Here is a 16877-nt window from a genome sequence, read left to right as displayed (position 1 = left end):
AGTGTTCCGTCAAAAGGATGTCAGAAGGATTTTGACGAATCTCGATGCTAAGAAACTCCAGGTCCTGATAGTATTTCTCCACTTGGTCTCAAAACCTGTGCTCCTGAACTTACTCCTGTTCTTTGCCGCCTTTTTTTTTTTTTTACTTTCTTATACCAAAAGGTATTTTTCCTTCTGCTTGGAAATTTTCTCACATCCAGCCAGTTCCTAAAAAGGGTGACAAATCCCTCCCATCCAATTATCCTCCAATTGCAATTATTTCTACTCTTTCTAAAGTAATGGAGAAATCAGTTAAATGCCAACTCTTAAACTACCTAGAAACCTTCCATCTGTTCAACGACCGCCAATATGGCGGTCGTTGAACAGATGGAAGGTTACCCATTTAAGGACAAATTCAATGGAAAAGCTTGGTGAAACACAAGCAGTTGCTAGCTTCCATCAACTGTTTTTTTGTAATTGGTTATCCAGTTTTCTCTCTGTTCGCTCACTGAGGGTGATGGCTCTCTGTCTTCTAACTTCTCCACTAATGCCGGTGTCCCCCTAGATTCAGTTCTTTTCCCCACTCTTTTCTTCTTGTATATTAATGACCTCCTTCCATTGACTGGAAATCCTATCCATAGTTTTGCCGATGATAGCACATTGCATTCCACTTTCCATTTTGAAAAACCTTGCGCTGCTCAATCAGCTTCAACTTCTCGAATATCCGCTACCAATTCCTTAAATGCCGATCTCCAGTGGGGCAAAGTCAACTTAGTTGATTTCAATCCTTCTAAAACTCTGTCTTGTCTTATATCTTGCAAAAAGGATTCTACTGCTCCTAACCTTATCTTTAGTGACACTCCGATTTCTAGGCAGAATGATATAGCTCTTTTGGGGATTATCCTGACTTCTAGTCTCTCTCTTGGCACAAGCACATTACAAATATTGCTTCATCTGAATCTAAAAAACTTGGCTTTCTCTTTCGCTCTCGGCGTTACTTTTCTTCCAAACAGCTGTTCACTCTGTACAAATCGCAAATCTGCCCTACCAGGGAATATTGTTCCCACATCTGGGGCGGTGCCTCCAAAACCTCTCTCAGGCTTCTAAATTCCATTCAGAATAGGGCAATTAGGTTGACTAATGACTCCTCTCTAACAGAGTCTCTCCACTCTGGCTCATAGATGTACTGTTTCTGCTGCATGCCTTTCCTACAAATACTTCCATGGAACTGTTTTTTTGAATTGGCTTCTATAATTCCCGCTTTCTCTTTCAAAACAGTCCAAACACGTGCCGCCACCAGCCAACATCCATTTACTGTCCGACTTCAAACTCACAGAACCAACTTTTCATCTTCCTCGTTTATTCACTCAACTGCCGTTTTCTGGAACAACCTTTCTTCATACGTATTTCCTGAAAATTACAGTCTACAGAAGTTAAAGTCCAATGTCAACAAATATTTTCTTTCGTCTTCTCAACCTCCGACCCAAGCACGGTAGGTTCTAATACCTTTCGTGTGTTTGGGATTTTCATAAAAAAAAAAATAAATAAAAAAAGAAGAATACACTTGAATTGTGGAATACCTTTAAAAGAAAAATCACAGAAACCATGGAAACCATACATGCTATTAAAAAATATATTGCAGGAGCATCCTGAAATGGATCAATGCAGAGCTGGCCAGTCAAATAGAGCAGAAAAAGATAGCGTGGGATGAAAAATTGGAATGTGCCATGGAAGTGCACAGATAGTTTTATCAGCGTTGTTTTTGCTCCATTTTCAGCAAGACTAGTCGTCTATTGAAAACTTGTATTGCAATTTGTAAAGCACAAAAAGTCTGTCCTTATCTTCAGTATAAGGGCCTCACACATCCAGAAGTCAGTGTTTGCACGCCGGGTGCTCCATCAAATCAATTCCTTTCGTAGATCCTGGTATTCATGGCACCTATACAGAGGATGTACTCAGTCTTCTTTTTCCTCACAAGAAAAGATGGTGCTGAAATACCAAATTCCTTCAATTTTACAAAGAATGACCCGTGTCCTTTAAGCAGAAAATTTGAATAGTGGTTTGGTTGAAACCAACTTGGTATACCCTTCATAAACTGTTAAATGCTTGGAAGAAACTTTGGTTATTAAACCCTTGGTACAGTTGTTTCATCTGTTTTGCCACCGGTCAATAAGAAGAGTCCATAATCATTTCCTCTTCTCATTATAACCATCGTCACAACGAATTTCAATTGATATCTACTCGTATGGCTTTCTATGCCGCAGATAAAAACATACTGACTAGAACATATACTAAGACTAGACCAGCGGCAGACGTCCTGTTATAACCTGCACAGCCTCATTTGACAGTCCTACAGACCATACTGAGTTGCAACAACATCGTCCGTTGAATTGAAAATATTTTCCTAACGCTTGCCAGAGGTATAGGTGTCATTTACATTAGACGTGCCTCGAAGAAGAGTTTAGAAACTATTTAAGTGGACAAGTGGTGAGCGTACAACAGATTTAGCAGTTTCTCAATACTTTAAAGACCTCTGTTCCTGGATTATTGCACGTAAGCGGTTATCACCAGACCATTATAAAGTAAGGTACCTACCATATATGACGCAGTCAAATACGCATTTTCCTGGTTTGGGAACCTGACAATAAGAGACCACTGAACTGGCCACGTGTTCTCAGGGAAAAAAAAAAAGTGCCACAAGTTGCCTCAGGTTCCATGGAAAAGCCACTGCCCATAAACATTTCTATACAAAAGTTAAGATATGGCAAGGTCACCATCATGAAAAAATTGGCTCAGAGTTGAGCAAACCACACTCAATCTCCAAAATGGTTGCGGTTTACCAATGCACATGTGTATTCTGTCCCTTAACCATTGGTTACGTTTTCATAAGCCTGTAGAGACGTTTTTTAATATTATTTTTTAGATAGCTACAGATTTAGTCCATGTAGCTATTTTAGGTAACCAATTACAAGTCAATGCATTTTAATGATACGAGTAAGTTGAATTTTTTTTTAAGCTAATCGATGTTTTTGTATTCACTTCTCCGTCTCTTAACCGAGCGAATTCAGTGCATTCTTTTTTACTCCCCTTTGGATTTTCGAACACTTATTATTGTAAATTATAACAATAATAACTACACACTAATAAATTTAAATGAACAAAAAATGTATGAGAGCAGTTTGAAAAGTGAGGTAATGGGTATTCTTTGAGCGTAACACCCCCAATAGTGAAACATCGCATGAATAGATGCACATAATTTTTCTTATTCCAGGAATGTACACCTTTGTTGGCATCAGGTAACTAAATGAAGATGGCTACCCCCTATATCAAATGCGGACAAATGAAGTGCGCGCAATATTCGATTTCTGCATATCAGAAGTACTAAGCCTAAGAAACTCATCAGCAGATGAGAGCGCTGTATGGTCCAAGGATCGCGTACCAGGCACAAGTCTGCTGTTAGTACAATCAGTAAAAACAAGGCTGAAAAAACTTCAGCAAACTGTAGCACGGGTGGGTTTAGATATTAAGAATTAACACAACAAAGCCATGAGGGCGTTAGTATACCATACCTCTAAATTTTGTGTATGCTGGACATTGTTCCTTTAACAGCGAGAGAAAAAAAATGTAAAACTCAACTTCAGTGTAAAAATATACCCACAAATGATCCTTCCGTCCAAACAGGAAATATTTCTTAACTTCCACTCAGTGTTAGGGCGTAACACCGCCATTAAAAAACCAATTACAGACAGTCTCATAGCCTTAATTGCTTCGGCGCTCAACACACACCTAAGCGAAGACTCGAAACTAAAAAAAATTTGATTGAAATGAAAAGTATCGCTACTTGTGAATTTTAAGGCGTTGGTGAAATCGTATGCTATAAAATTCAAATAAGATAAAAAAATAGAACCTAGTTACATTTCTGAAGATTAAAAAATAAATCCAGAGAAACATACGCCGTACTCTTTATATTTTTTGTTCGCTGACCTCAGAATTTTAAAGCTATATGTGTACTATATCACAGTACACGAATTCCAGTGCAATAGCACAGCTCTAGACAATAAAAACAACTTCTGGGGTTTCCATTTACTTATTAAATCAGTTGAGGGTTTCAAACTAGATATCATTAATTAGAAACTTTCATCTCTCTAATAAAGTCCACCGCGCAAGCCTTCAGTCTCAGTTGATTTTCTTAATTAAGATTTCCGGAATTCTATATGTATATTTTTTTTTCCAGAAGTACCTCAAAGAAATAGCCAATTGAAGAAAACGAGCCGGCTGACATTCTCTATTTCATTAGGACATCAGCGAGGAAACACAAATTGCTCATGCGGAAGACGCATTCCTCGTATTACAGAGGATTTACACGATATCCCTAGGCCTCTGGAGAGATGTAAATCCTTCTCTTGTGCACATCAGAATAAAACAATTCTCTACACACTAAGAACATGGCTGATAACAACGAAGTCAAGATACTGCTTAAATTCCAGGAATGAAAATCACAAGCATTCCGCTTTGCAAGTACTTCAAAAGTGGAATTTGAGAAAATGCTGTTAGCTGTAACTGAAAAAAATTGAAGTGAGCTCAATTCTCCAAGGCAGTGTAATGAATATATCCGAATGAAACCATTCGAACACTTTGGTTCAATTACTGTCGTTAACTAAGAGTAACTTATATAATCAATGATAACTTAGATGGCCTCAATGTAGCGTATCGCGTACTTTTGGGAAAGATTTCTATATTTTCATCCCGCAAACTTGCAAACCAGTCCCGGAATGCCCTTATCTTAAAGGCCCTCGTGATTAACACACGAGGACCTGTAATTGATATAATCACCGTCCTCCTAACTCCGGGTGGAAAAGACCCGATTTAGAATTACGTCAACGATGCGAGGAATTTTAATGACTCTTTTACACAATGTGGCTAAGTTAGTATTAGTACTGGCAATTGATGCAAGAGAGTAAACTTAAAAGTATCAGCCAACAAAATTAACCTTCCCACTTCTCCAATAATTTTTCTAGTTCTTCCTTGGATTTATTGAAACTACCTATCTCAAGAACAACAGATGGAAATTGTTCCAAAAATCAACCACCCTCTGTCTAGATGCTAACTTCGGCACACTTGTCTTACAACAATCCCTCCTCAATTTGAATGTGAAGTCTGAGCAAGAGGAAGAATGTCGTTAGCTTGCTCAATCTGTTCAAAGCCTTAAACACCTCAATCAGATCTACTCGCGGGTGCCTAGTCTCCAGACTCCAATTTACAAAACGGAAGCTTTTCTTCGTAAGCCCGCCCTTTTGTTCCCTTCACTAATTTCATTGCCCTACATCTTTCCTAAAATGAGGGCTCCCGAACGATATGCCGACTTAGGATGTACGCTAACTATTGCCTTGTACAATGGGATAACCTCTTCCTTAATCCCTGCTAGCAAAGTTCTTGTATATCACAAAAACCCCATGACTGTAACCTGTCTGCACTGATCAAAGAACTTCATATCAGACTGCATAATTAACCCAGATCTTTTTCATTGAACACCATTGTAATACTACACAGCTGGTACGTTAATTTTCTTTCGTGCCCTTAAAAGATGTGCGCTCTACAACATTATTTTTGCCTCTGGCAGACATACCGTGATCATATTCCACTACCCTTTATGCACAAGATAGAGGAATAGGAGGTAGTCGCTATCAGACGAGGGTAGCATGATTTTTCTCCTGAAAACTCCGGTTTTTCGTCCAGCAAATCGACCACAGAATACAGGCAATATACAGACATATTATACAGTGCAATATGGCCTAAGTTGCAACGCGCCTTAAACTCTCCAGAAACTTATCTAACAGCAAAAATACATCAGATAACTCAAACAGCAGATAAAAAGGTGGCTTGAGGAAGTGATGAAGACGTCGTCCCCAATGATAACAACGCATTGAATAAAACAAGCAGATTTACCCATTTCGCCATGGCAACCCCCAATAACTCATCGTGTTCAAATTCGCTAACTTCATTTACAGCTTGGGGCCCTTATATTCTATTAAAAATATATTTATTTATACCGTGTCCGTCACAATGCATCTTTATGACTGGCATTAATAAAATAGAGCAGTTATATATTTTTATAATGAATGGCGAATTCTCGCTAATATACTCATTATTAATGTGCCTTTTAAAAAACTATTTTTGTATATTCCTTTTGGAAAAAATGTAACAGAAATAGGGAAATCTAGTCGTTCCGTCAGCACGCTTATTACTCGAAATCAATCAAATCTTAATCCTTTCTTTGATTCAACCAACTTTATTTAAGCACAAATGTCATATTCCAGATTTTAATCTATTACTAAAGATTAGACGAATGAATGTAAATTGTATAAAGTGCGTATTTATACTTTTGTTTAATTTTGCGCCAAGGCAAATAAGACCACCAGGCGAAATATATTCTTTAGGTGGATTATCTATCTGCTGGATTAAAAACCACAATTTCTGGGAGAGAAAAAACTATGCGCCGTGAGGTGAAGGTAAGTTTTAACTTGTTTAACACAGCAAAAAGCCTACAACCTTCGCCTGACTGGGCGAAATCTTTGAAAACATTCCTCCTCTCATCGATGGGGAAAGTACCCACAGATATGGTAGTGAAGCTACATTAAGATATATTTAAAACTGCATTAAAATATAAATAGATTATACGGATATTTCAAATTAAATCAGTAAGATATTTAGAGGTTTAGATATCTAAGAAGAGGCTTATAATCTGGAAAAGAGGAAGAGGCCTTTAGAAATAGCCCTAAATGTCTAGAGAAGGCAACATTTTCCTAAGCTTGTCCTCTAATGACACAACGTTCGCATCATTTAAGAACTGAATGGACTCTTCATTCAGATAAGCAAGTGATACCAAAGGATCTTCATTGTTTGGGCAGAAATTTCCGGGTTCACACGCAAATGCTACAAAAACATGAGAATAATTGAGGACATTTCGCGAATTTCGTCTATTTCTACAAGAATAGCTTGGAGCTATGCTTGTAGGGGAGCCTAATGTCATCCTGCGATTAAAAAGACATTAACACGATGCAATATAGGCTCGAACTTGTTAACTGCTTTCCTCATCAGGCAAAGTTTTGGAAACGTCTCAGACAAAAAAAAATCGCATTATGTAGAGAACAGAGGTCTACAACAGGTAGCTTGCATTAACTTTGGAGATAGCTCACGAGTATCATTAATGAACCGAATATGTACTCAGTGATCATTAAAATATGACCACCAACAATGTTAATAATTAACTTACATCGTAATAAAAGAAGATTTGGCCAACAAATGATGTTTTCTTGCATAATTTGCCACTGCTAATAATAGTATGCCATTCGTGCTGATTGGTAATTCGACCAAGAATGAGAAAACAGCGTTTTCTCAGCTTTCACAAGAGTACACCAGACTGAGAGTCACCAAAAACTGTGCAAAAAGGGAGAAAAAGTGATCGCACCTAAGATTTCTTCTTGTAAGTTTTAAGAATAAAAATTCAAAGTTGCAAAGGACATGTCCTTGAGAACAAACCGAGTGCATGGAAATCAGGTGTAGCAGAACTAACAACCATAAAGTGATTTGTTTTCTTCTATACCTTCAAACAGACAAAAGCACAAAACTGGCGGGTTTGAGAGAATGATGATAGAGCACAGTTAAAGAACAGACATTTTGATGTGAATTGGAGCATTTCTAATACAGCATGATGAAGGAATCAGTCCCCCATGTCTTTATATAGTAGAACCACATACGAAGTTATTTACGAAGCATTTAATAAATAAATTAGCATGATAAAAATACCGATTCAAAAACTAGCTTCAACAATTTATGAATAGTTCATTTATTACAAAAGAAAAACGCGACTATGTCTCCAATACAACTGTTGGAAGAAACTATTATACCACGCCATCTACGAGTAGTATTAATTGGCCAGTATACTTAACACGAGCCATTAATGGGAGAAAACCAACGCTAGAAATTGTGTTCGGTGTAAATTTATATCTATTTTACGATTTATATCAGTTCTTTATGGATTATATAAAAAATGCTCTAGATTTAACCCGGCATCATACTAACACCACCAAAGACTATTTAATGACTACGTGAACTCTACTTGGGTAAAATCCAACTTACGTATAGTATTGTGGACTAGAAACCTTACATAAGTATATGTAAAATATAAGAATTTTTTTCCTTTTGAGACTGTTGTAATTATCGATTGAAATTGAATGATTTTAATATAATTTTCAAGAAAAGAATCGAAGATACGGGGATGGACAAAAAAGAAGTTAATTACGAGGATATGTGCAGCTGAATACTACTCTTTTCAACTGGACCAAAGCAGAGACCATCAGGGTTAACTTGCTTGTTTATGAACGATATGAATTTGTTGAAAGAAAATCAACGAACTTGTGTTCCTTTTCTGCGTCATCACTGGTAGTTATGTTTAATAGTTTTGATGATTTTTTTTTTTAGATCAAGTTGAATTGAACAGTTGAAATGCATAAGAACCAGAGCAGACTGTTGTATAATGTCAGGAAAATATATAGGGCTAGTCTTATTATATGCTCCATTACTCAGAACCATCACTGCATTCACAGAGTTGCCAAAGAACCGAAAATAAAAATAGAATAATCATCTTTATTTCCAACACTGACTTTCTGGAAACGATCTACGAAGTATGTAACTTTTTTTTATCCAGTACCTACAATCGTTAAGGAATACCTTCCACGATTATTTTCCTCCTGCTGGTTTAAATAAAAATTGTATTAGGGATTCATTTAACTTCGATATCATTGGAATAAAATTTCTTGGAGGTATCTTGCGAATATTCGCAGAAATCGATTTTCCAACAACAACAGCCTGACCAGTTTTTGACTACGTATAAGAACAGACAACCGGAGCTTTCAAACCAAGTAATCAAGAGTTTGTCGTTTCATATTTATTTGAAATTATTTCCTACAATGTCTATATGTGAAATTGAATAATCGCTTTTGATTCAACTTCCTAACCATGAACCAAATTTCAAGTTGGCGAATTTTTGTCTGACAAGTTGAAGAATTTAAACATTCGTCAACTTGTCAGAAAGACAATACCAACCTTTACATTAATATGGATAAGTTATTGTCAGTACTTTGTACTTTCCATAATGAAATACAATTTGATAAACAATATTGATATGCTTAAGGGAATCAAAGGGAGATTTAAACAGCATCGGCAGGCTTGTGGTGGGAGGGAGGTTCTCCTTGTTTTCGCACTGAAAATGTGAGTTTAATAGTAGCCTAAATATTAGAAACCGCTTAATATATAATGCAAAATTGGCCTCGATAAAAAAAAAAAGGAATTTGACATATGTTAATTATCACTACATGTTGCTGACGTGGACAACCATGATTATCTTCAGATATCGGACACAAAATCCGTGTTATAATGTTAATCAAACCAACCATAAAAACTATAACCGATACCATACGTAGATGATCTTAGCTGTAGGAGCACAATTTACCATCTACAGGTAGATAAGAAATTTCTTAAGCACAAAAAACACTTTTGGAGCTTGCCGGTTGCGCTGAATAACTGATGACAAAGTAACATTGAGCCAGTTCACCGTGGCTAATTTAAATATCTAAACAAACACGAATAATTCGAGTAGACAGTTCTGTTTGATATTCTTAAAAACTATAGGCTATTAAATACTAACCAAGTCTTTCTTTCTTGCAATAACTTCATGAACAAAAGAATCGTATTAAAGATTCGTTCACTATTTCCAGACGCCTGCTGTTAACTGCAGAATTACCATTAGATGCAACAGTAATCTGCAATTATTAACTCAATAATTATTCTGTAATTATGTGCATGCGCAGGCACACAGTGAGAACGACTCTCGAACTGGTCATGGCTTCTGTTTGTTCGGCAAAGTTATCTTGTCACTAGAATAAATTCACGATCAAAAAGAAGTTTGTACACTATCAGAAATATATAAAATGTTCTAAAAGAGATTCCATTGACATTTCGCAAACTTTCTCACTCCAAATAGTCTTTCAAGATAACCGTTGATGTTTATAATTTATTTTAAGTCGCCATCCTTTTATCTTCATTCTTTTGACAGAGTTCTTATAATCAATTAACTTTCTTTTATCTGGAAAAAGCGGCACGACGAAAAGCCATCTGCAATCATTTAGTTTAAACTTCGTCTGGTTATAAAGAGCATTTTGTTACTTATCGACGGCCCTGGAAAATATTATAGAAAAATACATTAATCTGAACCCTAAGAGATTCGTTGTGATGGCAACCCTACAACAAAGAACCCAAAGAAGTCCAAGTATAGTTCTTCCGTGGTAAGCGCAGTTGTCAGCAGATTTCAAGAGAAAATATTGAAAGAGAATAACTACAAACCGCTAGAGCAGCAGGACAGAAATAGCTTTGCAGAGTGCGACGGACCTCCCGCCTGTATTCTGTTCTCTCACTCTTTCAGCATTCGATAAGTGCTGCTTACGACTTGGCTTTGTTCGAAACAGCCTCTCCTGTTTAGGTTTTCTTTGGAGACTTATGTTTCCTTAAAATCCCTGTCGACAAGGACACGAGTGTCAGACATTCGCCGAGAGTACATGTCCCATTTCATTAGTACTCTTAGAAACCAGTTTCTTCCATTGTTTGGTGTCTAATTGTCAATATGACGGGTGAAAAAAAAAAGTCAATACAAAGCTAGATTGGTTTTATCTAACAACGTGAATTATTTGAAAGACTCAGTTGCGCAAACACTAAACTTCTCCACATAATTCGGATTCTTTATTATCAAGGTTCGCTTCTGTAAGTGGATGGTTTGAAACTGTCGCCATTTTGTTACGAATGTTCTATTTGAGTCAGGGCGCACACTTAACGTTTTCTTTAATATTTATGTGATTTTTTAAAATTATCGCTGGGCAATATTTAAAATTAAATAAACAGCAGTATGAGATGATAGACTTTTTAATTATCTCTACAGTTTTTATGCAAAATTAAGATGTAATCTGGTAAAGGTTACTCTGTGATAGATTTGGGTCAATTGATTCCGGTCCTCAGGCGCTGGAGTCTGCTAGTATTAACAATATACATCTATATTGTCCATAACAATATGGGTCCAGAGCCAGTGAGCAAATTAAGGTATATTCCCGACTGTTAATGCAAAATTAAGATGTAATCTGGTAAAGGTTACTCCTTAACCATTCCAAATTGGATGGTAGTTGGGACACAAAAACGTGAAGGGATTCAAGAATTCATCTGCCGATTGATTCCATATTCATTAGTGCCTTATACAGTGGTGCGCCAACTACGGGGCGCGACCCACAGAGAGGTCTGCGAGATAAATTAAAGGGGTCGCGGAAATTTTTAAATAAATTATTTTTGGCGTACATAAAAGCTAAAAACCTGTTGTTAAAATTACTTTTTCAATACTGTAGGTGTAGAGAATTTACAACTCGAACTAAGTCTGAGATACGAATGAACCCTACTGCCTATTGCGTCGGGAATATACCTTAATTTGCTCACTGGCTCTGGACCCATATTGTTATGGACAATATAGATGTATATTGTTAATACTAGCAGACTCCAGCGCCTGAGGACCGGAATCAATTGACCCAAATCTATCACAGAATGTATACATACTCTGCTTAGGTATTGACCATATGAGATACTTGAAATAATTTGAAACATAACGAAGAAATTGTGCTGCAAATAGCAAGTCTGTTGCACGCATGCTTTATTCTACTTCGTAATTCGGTGCTTTCATATCAACTTGTTCTCCCTGGTGCAACAAAATTGATTTCAATTATGCATGGAGAAAAATACAGCAAGGATTTAAAAACCATTCCTCTGTCCAGAGACCAGTCTTGTGGCGTATTACAGTTATCACGGACAACATAAAATTCAATTTATTAAATCGATTGAGAGAAAGTCCAATTTTTGCAATACAGTTAGATGAATCCACAGATATTTCCAACCTTGCTCAACTTATTGTAGATGTCAGATACTGCTATGAGGGAGATATTTTGGAGGATTTTCTATTTTTCAAAGCTTTCGAAGGAAGAACGACGGGCGAGAAGATTATGTTATAAATATTTTCTTTCAAACAAATGATCTAACGTGAAACAACTGTGTTGCGATTTGTACTGATGGTGCGGCTGCATTAACGGGAGAAAATAAAGGTTTAAAGGGCGAAGTAAAGGAAATTGCTCCAAATATAGTTTAGAACCATTGCATCAGTGGCGTAGCTACCATGTAGGCAGGCAAGGCAACTGCCTCCAGGCCCGGGCACCTTAGGGGCCCGACGTCTTTGGCTGTCTCCTGTTTTTGCAATTTTCATTAATTAAGTAGGGGCCCGAACATGTTCTTTACCTCCGGGCCCGAAAAAGGGTAGCTATGCTTTATACATAGGGAATGCATTAGTAGCAAAGGAAATGCAAACTGAAATAGACGAAGTTTTGAAAGATGCAGTAAGTGTGACCAACTTTATTAAAAGTGGAAGTTTAAATAGTAGAGTTTTCACTAACTTTGTAATGAAATATGATCCGCTTATGAAACGCTTCTTTTATATACGAAAGTGAGGTGGTTGTCCAGTGGTAAAGTGTTGCAACGTCTTTTTGACTTCAAACATGCAGTTTTTATTGATTTTATCGGATAAAAATCAGAACCTTGCTTAATAGTTTACAAATCAAAAATGGCTTGGAAACTTTAGTTACCTTGTTGATATATTTGAAAAACTTAATGATTTAAATTTAAGTCTTCAAGAACAGGGAACTGATATTAATACTTAGTAATAAAATAGCTTTCAAAAATAAACTTAATCTTTGGAAAATTGAATTGGAGCGTAATAACACTGAGACATTCCCTTGTGTTTCTGAATTTGTTAATAGCAATAATATTGAGTCTACAATTTAGGGATATCACTGCCACCCACCTAACAATGCTAATTAAGAATTTTTTCGAACGATTTAATGTATCTCCAGAAAAAAAATAGTTGTATTGGATTCGTGATCCCCTTGTTTTTGAAATTTCTTCGTGCCCCGAAATTGCCATTGAGCAAAAGGAAGATCTTATCGACCTGAAGTCTGAAGAATCATTACTTGCGCGTTTCAGGACCTCCAACTTGTGAAAAATTTTGGCTTTCTCTTCAAAAAGAGTATCCAGAATTATCGAAAATGGCGATACAAACTTGCTACCTTTTGGGTCTACATATTTATCATCCTGGTCATCCTACCTCGGGGGTTATATTAAGGGGTCGCATCAATTTTATATTTAATAAAGGAGGTCGCGAGTGAAATAAGTTTGTGCGCCACTGCCTTATACCGCTGTGCGGCGCCTGCCAAATTACCAAAAACAAATATTTTACTCAATTTCTATTCCACTTTGCAATTGTGGAATGCACTTCCATAAATACAACGTTAAATTAGAAAATGAAAAGTCGCCTGCTGGTACATAAAAATACAATAATCACATTACTCAACACTGTTCTACTGGTGTATTTTTGATAAGCTATTATTCGAAGTTAGTGAGACAGCAGACCATTCTGAACTGGTCTCTAATTTCCAAATAATATCCGCCCCAAATATTCCTTTACCCATTTCATCTTCCATAAAGTAGTATTGAATTGGTAGATAATATGAAATTTTGGCAAATATGTATATATACAGAGAAGGATATTACTCATCTAAGAGAGACATCTGTATTCATTTGAACTGATGAATACAGATTTCATTTCACCTGACTGTCATTTTATGCTCATGAAATTCTTGAGTATAAAGGATTGTAGCGGCAGAGACTGTCTCTGTGTTGCTAATACTTATATGTGGAAGTTGTTCGGGAGTTTCGAAAATGAAATCATACTATTCGTTTCTAAACATTCCTTTCACCAATAGAGCACCGTATAATTATCAGAATAGTAAACGGATTTTGTCACAAGTAGTAACAGTCATTTGAATGTCAATAGTATATTCATTTAAGAAGAATACTTTCCGTGTTTTCAATCATTGGAGTTCACTACTTCGTTTATACTTTTTTAAGTATGAAAAATTGAGAATTTAAAAATAAGACTTAAAAAGGATACGGTTTCCTCTGGCAAATTTCTGGTGATAAATAGTAGGGTGTGCCGATGGCTGTGGTTGCTAGGTCTTTATCTCCTTCTAACATACGAGATATTCCGAAATCTCCTACTTTGATTAAACCTCCACTTGTAAGGAATATGTTTTGAGTTTTAAGGTCTGAAAAGGACATTTAAGAAGAGAAATTCAGTTTTTTGAAAGAAAGAAAAACAATTCGCCCCTAGAAATAATGAAACTAACTCTATCCCAATTAACTTAATTTTATAAATGTTGAGATATTCTTTCATAAATGATGGCTACAAGTAGGACATCCTTCCCAATAGGGTAAAACACAAACACCTGTGAATGTGACACACACACACATACATATATATATATATATATATATATGTATAGTAGATATGGCAAATAGTTAACAGTTGAAAGGTAAAATATTCAATTGTGAAGGTGATGCAAACAGTGAAAACTGTAGCAAAAACCAAAAAATCAAAGACCTAATAAAGGTGAGAAGAGCTGATTAATGCCATCAATGTCTAGATAAAACATTACATCAGTCTTAATAACTATGAACATAGTATGAACGAGTAGGTGGTAACTAAGGGATGTGATATCAATCCTAGCTGACTTTGGTCCATGGTATAACCTAGTAGGGAAACATATAATTGTTATAGGCAAAATAAAACAAATAAATAAGGAAAATTACTAAATTCCCATGTCAAGCCAATTGCAGTATAGATTGGTGGATACACATTACAAAGGACTTTATCGAGGGCTAACCCTTGCAATGTGTTTACCTACAATTAGCGAGCTATCAGTTTCTGTTGTCCTCTGCTTGTTATACCTGATGAATCATAAGGTATCATAAGGATATATAATTCGTTAAGATATACTAGATTATAGTATGAGATATTTAGATAAGGTGGGGGGGGGAAACAATTTTAAGGTGGTTAACAAGCTAGATGACTTTAGCCCGACCGATAGCCCAGACCATGAAAACAATGTAAAAACCAAATAATGGTGATAGTAGAGAACCAATAATGCTTTATAAACTTGTTATTTGATGATAAAAGATAGTCAGCTATGCTGAAGAAAGGAGAACGGAAACAAGGTTATAGGAAGGTGATAGTACCTCAATCCCCCTCGAATTGCTCTAATAGTTCTTGAGGTACGAAATGTAGAAAAAGATAGTGTATAGTTAAAGTGAAGGAAGAGTGGTAAAGCAATTACTTCGGAAAATACCGGGAGCGTAACTTCCCGTCTCTTGTAGTAAGAGAACCTGGTATTGCAGTAGAGTTGTATAGCCAAAATTTGGAAAGCATAAAATAATATAAAATAAAATAACATAATAATATAAATTATTGAATGAAGAAAAGAATGGCTAGTTCCTGATTACTTACAGCAATGTGTAACTAGTAAAGCAGACTTACCACAAAGCTACGACGCGGGAAAAAAACCACGTTGTGGCATGCGTGTTAAAATATATAGGTATTGTATATGATGCCAGCGCCCTCTTACTGGCAAGTGGTCGGATGCGAAAATAATTTATAGCTTAAACCAAGATGGCCTGCGAGCCAACGGTAAGCTAGGCAGGTGGTAGATGGTTCTCCTGAAAAATGAAGGAAGAGTAAGGCAAGAAAGAAGCTAAGAATTGATTACTGCCTTAGAAGCAAATACAGGTACAACTTTTTCAATGAGTGTAAGCTGTATTAAATATGCTCCTAAGGCAGTGCCTAGTTATATACATATTTAGAGGCTCTGTAAAACCGTCAAGATAATATAATCCAGTGGTGGAAGATTTACTTCCTCAAAACAGCAGTTATAATATGATGGTGGTCGATGTTATTATGGTATTTCTTTAAGGCTATTTGCATGGCTGTATGTAGGTTTATATTTGTACGCTTCACAAATATAAACCTACATACAGCCATGCAAATAGCCTTAAAGAAATACCATAATAACATCGACCACCATCATATTATAACTGCTGTTTTGAGGAAGTAAATCTTCCACCACTGGATTATATTATCTTGACGGTTTTACAGAGCCTCTAAATATGTATATAACTAGGCACTGCCTTAGGAGCATATTTAATACAGCTTACACTCATTGAAAAAGTTGTACCTGTATTTGCTTCTAAGGCAGTAATCAATTCTTAGCTTCTTTCTTGCCTTACTCTTCCTTCATTTTTCAGGAGAACCATCTACCACCTGCCTAGCTTACCGTTGGCTCGCAGGCCATCTTGGTTTAAGCTATAAATTATTTTCGCATCCGACCACTTGCCAGTAAGAGGGCGCTGGCATCATATACAATACCTATATATTTTAACACGCATGCCACAACGTGGTTTTTTTCCCGCGTCGTAGCTTTGTGGTAAGTCTGCTTTACTAGTTACACATTGCTGTAAGTAATCAGGAACTAGCCATTCTTTTCTTCATTCAATAATTTATATTATTATGTTATTTTATTTTATATTATTTTATGCTTTCCAAATTTTGGCTATACAACTCTACTGCAATACCAGGTTCTCTTACTACAAGAGACGGGAAGTTACGCTCCCGGTATTTTCCGAAGTAATTGCTTTACCACTCTTCCTTCACTTTAACTATACACTATCTTTTTCTACATTTCGTACCTCAAGAACTATTAGAGCAATTCGAGGGGGATTGAGGTACTATCACCTTCCTATAACCTTGTTTCCGTTCTCCTTTCTTCAGCATAGCTGACTATCTTTTATCATCAAATAACAAGTTTATAAAGCATTATTGGTTCTCTACTATCACCATTATTTGGTTTTTACATTGTTTTCATGGTCTGGGC

General features: G+C 36.4%; 1 protein-coding gene across 1 annotated transcript in view; it reads right to left on the bottom strand.

Moving 5' to 3' along the window:
- Positions 1-16877, bottom strand: part of LOC150088079 (uncharacterized) — a 153698-nt gene that overhangs the window by 49591 nt on the left and 87230 nt on the right. Inside the window, exon 4 of the mRNA XM_090370010.1 lies at positions 14066-14219. Coding sequence (XP_090226136.1) covers positions 14066-14219 — 154 coding nt within the window. The remainder of the gene's footprint in view (positions 1-14065; positions 14220-16877) is intronic.

This window comes from Mastigoproctus giganteus, chromosome 3 (genome assembly GCF_048544385.1).
Source record: "Mastigoproctus giganteus isolate SK-2022 chromosome 3, ASM4854438v1, whole genome shotgun sequence".
Classification (NCBI taxonomy): Eukaryota; Metazoa; Arthropoda; class Arachnida; order Uropygi; family Thelyphonidae; genus Mastigoproctus; species Mastigoproctus giganteus.
The sequence above is the reverse complement of the archived record's forward strand: the minus strand, read 5'-3'. Positions and strand labels throughout refer to the sequence as shown.